At 37.6% G+C, this 13,873-nt stretch overlaps 2 protein-coding genes across 4 annotated transcripts in view; both read right to left on the bottom strand.

The window, feature by feature from the left end:
- Positions 1-3,722, bottom strand: part of LOC149003268 (Glycosyl hydrolase family 47 protein) — a 41,819-nt gene extending 38,097 nt beyond the window's left edge. For all 3 annotated transcript variants that reach the window (XM_089136669.1, XM_089136668.1, XM_089136670.1), the window contains exon 1: positions 3,382-3,722. In XM_089136669.1, coding sequence (XP_088992795.1) covers positions 3,382-3,507 — 126 coding nt within the window. In that variant the 5' untranslated portion in view covers positions 3,508-3,722. The remainder of the gene's footprint in view (positions 1-3,381) is intronic.
- Positions 3,723-5,679: 1,957 nt separating this feature from the next.
- LOC149003267 (uncharacterized) lies at positions 5,680-13,056 on the bottom strand. The gene is made up of 8 exons (XM_089138150.1): positions 12,690-13,056; positions 12,216-12,345; positions 11,980-12,107; positions 11,537-11,675; positions 10,875-10,989; positions 9,428-9,491; positions 8,957-9,337; positions 5,680-6,238 (listed from the first exon to the last, which is right to left on the bottom strand). Exons 1-7 carry the CDS (start codon positions 12,831-12,833, stop codon positions 9,008-9,010), a joined length of 1,050 nt encoding a protein of 349 aa, XP_088994276.1. The 5' UTR covers positions 12,834-13,056; the 3' UTR covers positions 5,680-6,238; positions 8,957-9,007.
- Positions 13,057-13,873: the final 817 nt, after the last annotated feature.

Raw genomic sequence — 13,873 nt, 5'->3', positions numbered from 1 at the left:
TATAATAGTGGATAACGATTTTAAGAATGATGTGATAGATGCTAAAAGAGTAGGTGATAGGATTATTGCTATCAAGCTTGTAATGGAGAAAGAGATTGTAAATATATTTTGTGCATATGCACCTCAAGTAGGATTGGGTGAAAGTCTAAAGTTAGAATTTTGGGAAAATATGGATGGATTAATGCAAGGAATTCATCAAGGAGAAAAGACTGTCATAGGGGGTTAATCCCATTCTAAGGATTCTTGTGGTTCCGGAGAATCCAACTATAGGAGAACCAGGAACGGAGACTTCCCCCCCCCCTTTCTGCCCGACTCTTTGGTCTTAAGAATGCTGGTTTTAAGAATGAGTGATTGCCCTTCTCCGACCCTTACTGCCCAACCAGAGAGCGGACAGCTAATGCGTTCCACTTATTGAACAGGGTTCTATGGTTGGTCCGTGACCCCTGGATGCCGAAGGCGTCCTTAGGGTGATCTCGTAGTTCCTACGGGGTGGAGACGATGGGGTCGGTCCATGGATTTTCCTTCCTTTTGCCGCATTTCGCTCAAAGGGTTGAAGGGAGATAGTGCATCAAGCTGTTCGCAAGGGCCAACTTGATCCTCTTCCCCAGGGATCCCAGATGAGGGAACCCTAGGAGAGCCGCCGACTCCAACTACCGTCCATGTACGATCCATACTAGATTTGACCAACTGCCCATCCTACCTACTCTACGTTCTTGACAGCCCATCTTTGTCTCAATAGAGTCTTTGAGTGGCATGTTTCGTCAAGGAGAAAAGACTATCATAGGGGGTGATCTAAATAAGTAAATAGACATGTTGGAAAATATCAAAGAGGCTATAAGAGTGTACATGAAGGTTATGGTTTTGGAGAGAAGAATGAGGAAGAGATCTCAATTTTAGATTTTGTTGTTGCTTTTGATCTATCTATTGTAAATACTTACTTCAAAAGAGAGAAGAGCATTTAATTACCTTCAAAAGTGGACATCATAGAAGTCAAATAGATTTCTTCCTAACTAGAAAGACAGATAGATTGTTGTGAAGGATTGCAAGGTGATACAAGGGGAAAACTTAACCGCACAACATAGACTTACAGTCTTGAATATGTGCCTAACCCCAAAAACTCATAAAAGATGCAAAGTTAATTACCCTAGGATAAGACGGTGGAACTTGAAAGGAGAGTGTTAGCAATCATTCGCTAATGAAATAGTCAAACAAGGAAACTGGGATTCTAAGGGGAATACTATGCAATATAGAATGAGATGGCTACGTGTACCAAGAAGGTGGTTAAAAATGTCCTAGGTGAATCAAAAGGAAAGTTCCATTCTTATAGAGAGACTTGGTGGAATAGTGAGGTTCAAGCTACCATTGGAAATAAGAAAGCTACTTTTAAGACATGGCAAAGGACTAAGGATGTTAAAGATCTCCAAAGGTATAGATTGGCTAGAAATGAAGCTAAGTAAATATGAGACAAGAAAAGGAAAAGTATGAAGAGTTATATAATAAGTTGGGCACTAAGGAAGGGGGAAAAAATATATTTATAAGATAGCTAAAATAAGGAATAGGAAGACTACAGATCTTAACCATGTTAGATGTAGTAGAAGTGGAGATGGTAAAATACTAGTATGTGATGAGGAAATTAAGAAGAGATGAAAAATCTAGTTCTCTAGTCTACTAAACAAGCACACTTCAAGTATTTGTGATTCAAACAATTAAAACATATACCAAGGAACCAATTTTCGAACATATATACGGAGAATTTCGATGTCTGAAGTAAAAGAAGCACTAAGAAGGATGAAAATAGGCAAGACACAAGATCTTGATGAAATCCCAATAGAAGTATGGAAGAGCTTAAGAACCCATGGGCTAGCTTGGTTGACCTAGCTATTTAATAAGATTATGAGCACAGGAAAAATGTCAGATAAATGGAGGAGAAGCATCGTAGTTTCAATTTACAAAAATAAATGAGATATTCAAAGTCGTAATAACTATAGAGGTATTAAACTGATGAGACATACTATGAAATTATAAGGGAGAGTAATTGAAACCCATCTGAGATACTTTACCTCAATTACAGAGAACCAATTTTGGTATATGCTGGAAGATCAACAACATAGGCTATTTACCTAATTAGGAGACTCATGGAAAGGTATAGAGAGTGTAGGAAAGACCTTCATATAGTATTTATTGACCTAGAAAAAAGCTTATAATAGAGTTCCTAGAGCGTTAATTTGGCAAGTACTAGAGAAAAAAAGGGTCACAAGTAAATACATGGACATATGGTAAAGGATATGTTTGATGGTTCAATGACAAGAATAAGAATAGTGGGGGGCAAAATAATGAATTCCTAATTACAGTTGGGTTACATTAAGGATCAACTTTAAGCCCATATTTATTTGTACTTATAATGGATGGACATTCAAGACGAGGTTCCTTGGTGTATGCTTTTTGCTGATGATATTGTGTTGATTGATGAAATTCAAGTAGCGATTAATACAAAGTTAGAATCATGTAGAGTAGTTTTGGAATCAAGAAGCTCTAAACTAAGTAGAACGAAAACAGAATGGTTAGTTTGTAACTTTAGCTATGATCGGGCAAACAATGAGGTGATGAAACTTAACAATAAAGAGATTCTTCAGAGTGATTGTTTTAAATACCTTGGTTCAATTATAAATATAAAAAATGATATATAGGATGATGTTTCCCAAAGAATCAAAATAGGATGAATGAAGTGGAAAGATGCATTTGGGATCTTGTGTGATAGACGTATTACATTAAAGCTTAAAGGAAAATTCTATAGGACCGTGTTCAATTAACTATGATTTACGGTGCAAAGTGTTAGGATGTTAAAAAGAATCATATAGATAAACTCAGTATAGCAGAAATGAGGGTGTTAATATGGATGAGTGGCAAAACTAAAAAGGATAAAATAAGCAATAATCATATTAGAGCTAGTCTGAGAGTTATTTTCATAAGTGATAAAGCCATGAAAAAGTCGTTTGAGGCGGCACGGAGACATTCAACAGAGGCCTACAAATTGTATGGAGAAGTGATATAATCCAAATTGAAAAAACTAAAAGACCTAGGGACAGACCTAAACTAACCTTAAAGAGAAGTGGTGAGAAAATGATATGCGCCTTGTATCTAGCATGGTCTTAAACAGAACTGAGTGGAGGGTAAGAATCCATGTAAACCTACGCCATTTAGTTCGGGCAAGGCTTATTGTTGTTGTTGTTGTTAGTAGCCAGTTTGTGTGAAAAGGATGAAAACATTTGATGTCATATAACGATTCAACCAAGTTCATGCAGCTTAAAAGAAGAAGCCAAATCTGAAAACCAAAAGAGAAAGATGGACAGAAAACAATTAAAGCAGAAATAGAGGGATTACCTCGTCTCTGAGCTGTCTAGCTTCATCTGTAGTAACGCCTTCTGCAACTGAGAAATTGATAAAAATGTCGGAGAATACGACGATAAAGAGAAAACTTAATTTCAAAATTTTATTTTTTTGCTCCATGTCGCTTCTCCGACATTAATCGAACTGTGTCGAGCGATCTTCTTGAAGTGAAAGCCGTCACTCTTAAGGCTAAATTCGCCTCTGAGACATGGCATTCAGGATCGCTAACAGCGCGTGTGGAGAACAAAGTACATATCCGGCTCATTCAGATCTAAACCACATGACCATCTCCGATTTCCTCGTTCGTATGCACGGAAATGGCCGCTCGGCGTGGTCGATGCTTTTAAGGTGAAGATTTAGTGGGACCGGTGAAGACGTCATCAAGGGCGTCCGTTGTGCCTGTCACCCGTAAATTGCAACTAAGAGTGCTTGTAATTAAGCCTAAAATCAGGGAGCCGCGGGTAATTTGCAGTGAAAATATAGCGAGGAAAAAAAGTTGAAATTTTTACATTTGATTCTTCTGATAAAATGAATCCTCATGTCCTTACTCAAAAAAAATCTTATACCTTCTACTCTTTATTTTCTGAAGTTGTCAAATAAACCCCTCCTTTTAGATCAACGCTCATGTTTTCACACAAAAAAGAAAAAAAGAAAAAATACTCATGTTCCATACCATATTCCCATTCCAAGGCTTTTCACCAATGGAGAAGAGATGGAAAATGGGTCATGGTGTTCACCCTATTTTGATCTGTGTTGCTTCTACTCAAATTTATTTTTAGAGCAAATTGTATTGGCACCCCAAAATGGAGGCCTTAAAGCACTGATACTTCATTTCATGTTTAAAAAGCACATAGACTCCAAAATCCTTATAATAAACAGTGTATGAAAGGTTTTCAGTGATAAATTGGACAAATATATTCAATAAAAAGTTAATTTTAGAGTCTCTGTGCTTTTTAGACATAAAGTGGAGTGTTATTGCTTTAAGGCCTCCATTTTAGGGTGTCAGTGCAATTTGCTCTTATTTTTATGGTAAACCAAAATTTTTATCACGGCTAAGCTGGTGGAAAATGGGAGTTCTCTAAATCAGAACCTTCTCTTGTGCCTTAAAAATCATGGCGCTGATTTTATAGCCTCTGTCAATCTTAATGTTTCACAATATCCTTGGATCTCTTTGATCTCTTTGATCTTCAATAATGGAGATTTCTTTGTCAATTTAAAAATTTAGACATATTTTTTTCCTATTGATGGTAACTTTAAATTGTTATGGAGTTTTTTTTTTTTTCGTAATGAATGCATTTCCAATATCAGTTTCATTTGTAAGATTGTCGCTCTAAATTGGGATCAAGATAGAAAGTTGTACTTCTCTCACACCTTTACCACTACACATTTAAGAAAAGGATTCACTTATGATCTATGTATTAATGCTCTGAAGTAAACTTCCAAAATGTGAGTAGAAAAATAAGAAGAAAACACAATCCAAACTTGGTGCCCTTAGCGCGACAAGCATCACAATTGTCATTGTACTCAAACCACGCCACCTTTCATGGTGTTTTTAACGTAGCTTTCCTTGCACGCCCCACTCCCAAAGGAGGAAGCAAAAAAAAAAAAAAAAAAAAAACCTCGACTAACATGGTGTGAGTAATTTCTAAAATTGGTTGTTGTAATTAGAAGAAAATAAAATAAAATAAATCTGAAAAATCAGTCCCAGAATTTAGACATTCGGGAACCAGATTAGTTCCATTGCTTTTCTTTTCTGTGTCAAGCAACTTTGCAAGGATTTGACCGAAAAATAATTAACAGAAAGAGAGAAAATAGAACTCTCATAAGTCATTTAAACATGTCTGTTTGGTTACATGAATGAAATCTCTGGATTTATAAATGAGAGATTTATACCTGTTTGATTGTGAAAATCCTTGGATTCATGAAATCTAGAGAATCATTTCTTTACACTAAAAACATGAATCTAAAGATTTATGGGCATAAGGTGAAATCCAGATATTTCATCCCTACTATAAAAATACTAAATATTTTTGTATTCACAAAAATTACTGATGAATCCACAAATTTCATTCCACATGTTTCAATTAACCAAACAATTAGATTTGAAATTTCTAGACTCATGTAACCAAACAAGCCCTAAGGTTAATAATTCCGATCAGAATAATTTTTTTTTAAAATGACGACATATATTTTATAGATTAAACATAGTAAAAGAAAAAATTACATCCAAAGGAATCTCTTCCCGGCTACCTCCTCATAAACCAACTTGTTGAGGGCTTCAGGTAAGCAACAAGGATCCAACAACAAGAATAATTGTTTTTACTAGCTCAATTGGTCATAAATCTTAGAAAAGATGTGTTAAATCTCCCTCCAAAATAAGAGTAATTAGATGGGCAATAAGTAAAAACACTATAGAAGAAAACACATCAATGGGAATCAACTTTTCGATGCCAGCATTCACCTATGCTTACATTCATTTTTCATTCCAACTCTTATTAACGAAACACAAGCTTGATACTGATAAAGCTATAGATTAGACGCGCCAAACCGTATCATACATCATCAAATGGCACAAAAACTTGTTGCATAACAACAAAGAATACAGAAAATTGTATATTTATACTATGTATAGAAATATAATTTTGAACCAGTGCAATGATAGTGATGTCACTATTATAGAAACAAGTAGTTCCAAGCCATCCAATTCTCTAATCATAAAAAGATCTAATGGATGGGAACTGTATGATTGGATATAATACAATCATAAGAGAACTGGTCAAGTCTGTCAAAGTGAGGTTACATGACACCAGGAGTCCCAAAATGTTCATAAACTGTTGCCTTCCACTCTTACCTGCGGATAAAATGACAATAGATGCACAAATTCAGCTACCGCACAGTATGCATAAAAAAGAAATAGTTGCCGCAGATAATAAAACAAGAACACATATACTGTAAACCTCATGCTAGAGAGAAAGTTCACAGCTGGGAAGTAATTGTTAGTGAAGGGAAGAAAGCAAGTTCACAGATTGGCATTAATAGCAAGTTAAGGGAAGAACTCATCTCTTCTCTGGTTAACATTGAATTTGGATTCCCAGTTCAACATGCAACCCACACATAACCCCTTTTAAATCCTATGCAGCTACTAAGTCCTGGAGGGGTTCTTGAGTGGAGGACAAACAAGGGCAACACTCTACCTGAACCTGCAGGGAGAGAAATTGACCTTAAGCCATAATGGCCTTAAACAAAACACAGGCCTGGTTGGGGATCAACCAACCCAACTTCAACATGTGAGCCCCTCACATAACTCCTCCTAAATCCTGTGCTGCTATGAAGTCCTGGAGAGGTTCAGCCGCCGGCTGGGGGGGGGGGAAATCGACCTTAAGCCATAATAGCCTTGGATGAAACGCAAGCCTGATTGAATATCAATCCCAACCAAATTGATGTTGTGGACCCCCCATGAACAGTAGTATCAGGAGTCTATCAATATCCATGTTTAGAATGGCCTTACACCAAGGAACAATGTCAATCCATATGTCAATGATCCGACTTCTTGAGAATCATAGGAAACACAGAACATGGTATGGATTTTGATCCTCTGCTGCCAGAATGCCTGGCTGCCGCTTCTGCCAACCACTGAGATCACACCACATAAGCAGCAAAATACATCCAAGTATCCAACAGTAAAACCAAAAAATGTTGTGATTGGTGAGAGGAAACATAACCATTGGATGTATTCTGCTGTGTATGTGACAAAGTAGTACTTGATATTCGAACTGCAGTACTAGACATACATTCTCAAATGATTTTCTACAAGGCCTCACAATCAGCATGAAAAAGATGTCTAAAGCCTGTGCCTAGTGCACAAGGCTTCGTATTTAACCGGGTTTGGGGAGGGTCACTGTACTGGGCCAAAATCAAGGGCATAGTTTGGGATTATTTAAGAGATTTAATGTTGTCTTTTATTTGGAAAAGTAATCCTAATGGAGATTAACAGTGAATCCTTGCATAATTATACTAATTAAAAAGAAAATTTTGGTCTAAATTTTGAGCCATTGCTTCAAATTTGTGATCCTAATATTCTTGGGAATCCAAATGAAACCTGAATTTCTATTTATTTACTGTCCAGCAGTTGGACCATACACAATTCATATATGTAACAGCTCTAGAGAGCCAGCCATTAATTATTGAATAAGAACTTGCCAGAGCACATTGCTTAGCTTTGAGAGGTGTTCTCCTCCATTGATGGGGACATCACATGCCCACCCATCACTCTTTACTATCAAAGGCGGAGGCAAAGGAACATTTTGATTTGGTTCGGCTACTAGAAGGGTCATCTAGGACAAGATAGATGGGAAGGAGACGGACATAACCAGCCTCTTTATTTATGTACGTACACTTTTGTTTCAGGGATAAAAACCTCCTGCTAATCTGCATGAATGAGCATGAGATTATAAATGGCGAAGTTGATTGTTAACAAGCTTCAATTGATGTCTTTGTTCAATATACAAATCAATCATTTCTCTACAGGATTCAAACTAAATTTATCCATTGATTTCAATTTATTAGTTACCTCACATTCTTCCTCTTACAACTAATCCTTTTTGTTTGGATTGCAACATGAACATATCAACTAAATTTTCCTATTCATGGTGGAATGTTTGTTCTGAGAGGAGAAGGTGAACCGATAGGTCCCTAGTAACACAAGTCTACACTCGACAGGGAAAGTAAATCCCTAAATTCTAGGGAAGGAAACGTTGGCGATGAAAGTCCTATTGTATTCGGTTCCTTTTAGGTTGTTGAAGAGTCTACTTCGGGTACTTTGAGAGTCCTATTCGATCGGTCTTTTGAGGTCCTATTCGGATGGGATGTCCGTTCTGGCGTTTACTTAATAGGGGAGGAGGTAGAGGCTGTTTTGAGATGGTTTTGGGGCCTTGCTCTTGGGTGCCGTGGATCCCTCGCTGTGTGTTTGTTTCTTTTCACTTTTTCGTCCTTTTTCTTCTTGGTTATTCCCCTGTGTGCCTCTTCGGCCTCGAACCAAAGTGTATTTATCAAATCCTTTTTCACTGCCAAGTTATGAATGTGTATATAGATATACAATTTGTAAAAGGAAAGACCAATCTAAACTGGTATATCAACCCAAAATAAACTGAAACTGCATGAGGCCCAAACAAAAACTGACTGAAAACCAAAAATTTTTTTACTGGTTTTTGTTTTGGTCTCACTCACTCCAAGACTGAACCAACCAAAGTGACTACCAAAACCCTATCTTAACCTAATCGAATTCACCAATTCATCTCAGATCGTAGTCAATTCAGAACTAAAGCAGGAAGTGAGTGAAATAGTTTCGGGGGCTGAAAGGGGTGGGATGGCAAAGGGGTGATAGTTGCCTACTAAGAATATTAACAAGGATGCAAGGGCAAGCATTGAAGACAAACCTAGACTATGAAGCATTGACTATCTAAGTATGTACAGGCACAGCAGCAACCATCTCAAAATCACAGTTGTAATAACTCAGAATACAGTCTGCATAGTAAACAGCAGAATCAACGAATAAAAATGAGATACTTACTCATGAGGAGAAAGCAACATTGGAACTTAACACTTGCATGCAGTTTACTAGTCAAACTTGTTTCTTCTTTTTAGGCCTTCTTTTCCTTCGGGGCTTGTGAGCATCAGAATTGGAACTTAGGTTACTACTATGCCCTGTCAGGGAATTGGAGGATCCCCAGCTTTTGGAGGAAGTACCACTCCTACCATGAGATGAGTTGCTTGATGTAGACACTGCAACTTTCTCTATGGATGGTTTCATTCTAGATGAATTTCCAACTTTCTCTATGGAAGGTTTCATGCCTGATGAACTTCCAGCCATTGTTTGAGCATGACTTTTACTTCTAAATGAATTTGCTGATGGCCGAGGAGGTGGCATTAGAGCTCGAGCTGTCATTTGTTTCTGCAAAATTGATAACATGAAAGTAAGAGTGCTCTGCCAGTGACATATAAAAAAACAAGCCAAAGAGCAAATCAGACAGGAGACCAGAACCTGATTCTTTTCATCACTAGACATGCCAGACGTTGCTTTCCCAGAAGCACTTGAAGCTTGCTCTCTGCCCAAAAATAACTTTGTAAGTTATCCTTTATATGCTTCTTTTAATTAAACCATAAAATTTTATGGACACGATGGCAACTCAGGAATTCAAGTCAACTTAGAAGCAAAAGTCACCTCCCTATTCTCAAAATTTGATAATTGAGAAAATCACATCCAAACTTAATAGAGAACTTGCACAAACATCAAGGAGTACGAAATAGACACTACAGCAAAATAAGCAGTCAACTGGGCAGGCAGAGATACACAAAACGGTTCTTGCAGAAAATGAAAAGGTGTGTTACCCCTTCCTCCCCCCCCCAAAAAAAAAAAAAAAAAAAAAAGAAAAGAAAATGTGAAGTAGAGCTGGGATAACCTCTCACTACCATACATTTTCTTTTTTTAAGTCCAAGAAGAATATATACCATCTAGAGAATCATAGAATGTCATCTCAAAGAAAAACCTAGTCATCTTAAAAAGAAATGTAAGGGAAATAAGCAATCAGCATCCATAATAGAGAACTGTCTGCATCTATGATTCTATATAAAGCAACTGACAATCCAAATTCTGAAGCAATAAACTGGATCCTTTGAACTGCCAATTACCAAGAGTGCAATCTGAAGGCTAAATTCAGATCAAATTTAATGTCAAAACCAGTAGCTAGACATAAAGAAAGTAGCTACCAGATTTCAAAGAAAATATCAGCAACAAAACAGAAATTAAATAGCCCATTAATTGGAGATTGATATGGTACAATTGACAGCACAAAGAAAAAGTGGTGATGAATGATGATAGTCAGAGGGAAATTAATAAAATTTCTAGAAAATGAGACCAATAAGAGAAGGGAGAAACAGAGGAAATAGGATAATCTTCGAGTCTACAATTTGAAACTGGTGTTGAGATAAAAAGGAAGAGGATAACAAAGAGAGACCATACCAGATCCAGAAAAACAAGTTGGAAGAGCAAAAGGAGAGAGTAACAGAGCCAGTTAATGAGAAAAGCAAATCAAGAGAGAGGAAGGCAGCAACGGAAGGCAATTACCAAGGAAGCTAATCCTATTCCAGTCAATCTAAGTAATAAAAGAGGGAACGTTACATACCAAAGACACAAAAAACAGAGATATACTCCAGTAACTTAATCTTCCTAAAAAGTTCAAACCAACATAAATTAACAGAACCCACACTCACTTAAAAGGATTCATTCTTGATTTGACCACTTAAATAATTCCATGTAAACTCAAAGTCACAAACACAAATTTTACTCCAGGGCCAAGAAAACCAATCATGGGCAGAATAAAGATTCTGATGCCAAATAGGCCTGAGTGGACGCCCTCATTGCATTATTAATAATGTCCCAAAACACAAGTATATTATATTTAAAAATGTATCACTTGAAAAAAAGATACCTCGTACTCTTATCTGTCCACTCATCATCTGCATCTGCTTCATCGCTTGAGCTTCCAGTCAAAAAGAAATCATCCTCACTCATATCCAGGAGGCCATCATCTTCACTCCCAGTTTCTATTAAGGGAGTTAAAAGGAAAATGAATGAGAATCTCAACAGCCAAGGTACAAACAGAGGATATTATAATCATGATCAAGAAATATTGGATGAATTGCATCTATCACTCAGTGTGAGACCCACAGCTACAAGTGTTGACTTTCATTCTTTGAACTAAATTTCAGATTAGTACTTCTCAATCATATAAGAACTCAGTCTTCCATGTTTCAACTCCCCGAAGTCCACCGATACAACATTATGAGTATGCAACTGCCTAAAAACTCTCTAAATTTCATTCATCCAAAATTGAGCATTTTTGTGTCTCATATGTCATCTCATCCCATAAAGGTCAAGACTTCAAAGATCTATATGTCCTTAAAATAATCTACTATGGAGGTTGAAACTGCTATATTCTACTGATGTATTTCATTCAATAAAGCTTCCATTATTAACCGAAAAGACAAACAAGTCTGGCCTGACCTGCTTGCAGCAACAGATAGACAGATTGAATTTTAGACCGTATTGTGACGCTGCACAGTTACTCTGAGAGCAGTGTAAAGAAACTACCTTCTAGGTCTTTGCCACTAGCTGCTGCAGCCATGATATTGGCTTTAATCTCCTTGCGCAACCTGTTTCTACGATCAACCATGTCTGCATCGTCACCTCCGATGAATAGAGAAACATATTTCTCAGTTTTGGGAAAGAACTGCAGTTAAAGAAAAGGGCGGGGGAGGAGACGACATTAAGAACCATTGTGCAGAGTTTATATTTCTCATGAGGTGTCTTCCCACAAAGGACACAAAGATACTGACTTAGATAACTATAACTATAATGTAGGTGCGACCACACCCAGAAATCATTAAGTAATTGGAACACTCCCCCCCCCCCCCCTTTCTCTCTCTCTCTCTCTCCCTCAATTCAAAAAATAAAAAAGAAAACCCGTAACTCAGGGTTTAATTGTCATATACGTATTAATGTATGCACATCAAATCGTCCAGAATAGAACTTACCCTCACGTATTCAAGATCTTCCTTCAGTTTGGACAGCTGAACAGCGACATCTGCCTCCTGGTTGTGATCAGATGCAGCTCGTTGAAGTTTCTCCAAACGCCTTATTCTCCTCTCGATTTTTCTTCTCTCTAATTGAGAGAAATATTCTCAGGATTCGAGAGAAAAGATAAATATAGACTCAAATAGAAGTTTATTCTAAGTCTGCACATTAACCGTGTCTAAGATATAAAAAATACCAAAAAATTTGATCTTTCTGTCACGAAGAAATACTTTACGCTCCACAGCCAAGCGATTTTGTATCTCTTGTTGCTTCTTGAGCTCTTCTAACTTCTTCTCTAGAGCCTCTCTGATCGCCGGAGGAAGGTCCTGGAACAAATTAATAAAAAGTTTATTTTGCTGATCCCAAAACTGTTACAGTCAAGACCAAAAGTAAAGTACTGGAGCTCTGCATGCATCACACACCAATGCGAAGTAGTTCAATACCAACAGAGAAAACACAATTCAACCAGTCCCACGATTTGGAACTGGCATCCTAGTTCACCCATTGGATAGTAAAGAGCAAAGGCAGAATACTGTTCCCTAGACAACAACTCACTGTTGCCCCCAAAAGCATACCGAGAGAAACGAAAGCCATTCCAGAATTACCGAACTGAACCGAGACATAACCGAAGAAAAATTGTTAGATTACATGAATAAACGGATTTAAGTACCTTGCGTAGCATTCGTTCAGTCGATCGTATCTGGTTCTTGAGAGACACGGATTTATGCTTCTTGTCGACACCTGTCCCCTTCGATTTACGACCAACGGGTCTCCGTTCGGCAACTCTCCGCTTGCCATAGCCACCATGGGCCATTTTTCTGAGAGCAACAGGACTCGCAGGTGCTCCTGTAACTCTTGCTAGGGTTTTTCCTGGAGTGAGTAGCGAGCAGCGAGTGCCGCCCACTAAGTATTGACAGAAATATGGAGGCCTGAAGCTCGCCGAGTTGGAAGAACTACGAACCTCGATAACACAATTTTAAAGTGAGAGGGGATAGATAGCTCTATAATTTATTTCTTATGGATTCTCTTAGGTCGAATCTTTTGAGCCTCAACGCTTCATTAGTAACTTACAACCGTTACGTTCTTGTTTAAAAAATAAGAATCAGTTTTTATGTGAGAGGGTCCATAAGTGTGGTCTCTCCAGTCTCCCTTAAACGGTCAAGCAGAAGAGCCAATAAAAGAATAAATAATCCACTAAGAATATTACAAAACAGCCCTTCTATTGTGTGGGACCTAATGTGTGGTGAAAAGCATTATGAGAACACGTAGGCTGCGTTTGTTTGCAAAGGTGGGGTGAGAAAAAAGGGTGGAAAAAAAGGAGTGAGAAAAAAAAACATGTAGGTCCCATGAATAGTGCGGTGAAGGAGAAAAAAGGAAAATAAAGGGTTTTGTGGAAAAGTGATAATGGTGGGTCCCACTTTTTATTTTTTCCAACTTTTCCACAAAGTCCTCCAAATATGTGGAGTTTTAAAATGACTTGGGGTGGGAAAGTTGAACTATCATATCAGCAGACAAGTTTCCTTGATTTTAAGAAACTTATATCTTATTTTCCACTCCCAATCAACCAAACAATCTACCATTTTAGGATTTAAGGAAAAAGTAAAAAATCTTCACTCTTTTCAAGAATTTTCCCACCCTTTTTTCCCACCCACCTTATTCTAGTAAACAAACGCAGCCGTAGTGCTTCAAATTTCGACCCCAATCAAATGGTTTCGAAATCATATTATCCTTCAGGCTTTGAGATGATGGATGTTCTAAAACCCTATAGCAATTTCGTTTGGGTTTAGGCTTCAACACCCATTTGAAAACTGTCACAAGCTTGCGTCCCAACTTTTATATCCAACTAGAGAATGG

The sequence above is a fragment of the Hakea prostrata genome, chromosome 10 (genome assembly GCF_041222555.1).
Source record: "Hakea prostrata isolate BN-2017 chromosome 10, UWA_Hpros_2, whole genome shotgun sequence".
Taxonomy (NCBI): Eukaryota; Viridiplantae; Streptophyta; class Magnoliopsida; order Proteales; family Proteaceae; genus Hakea; species Hakea prostrata.
This window is presented reverse-complemented; position numbering and strand designations above follow the sequence as displayed.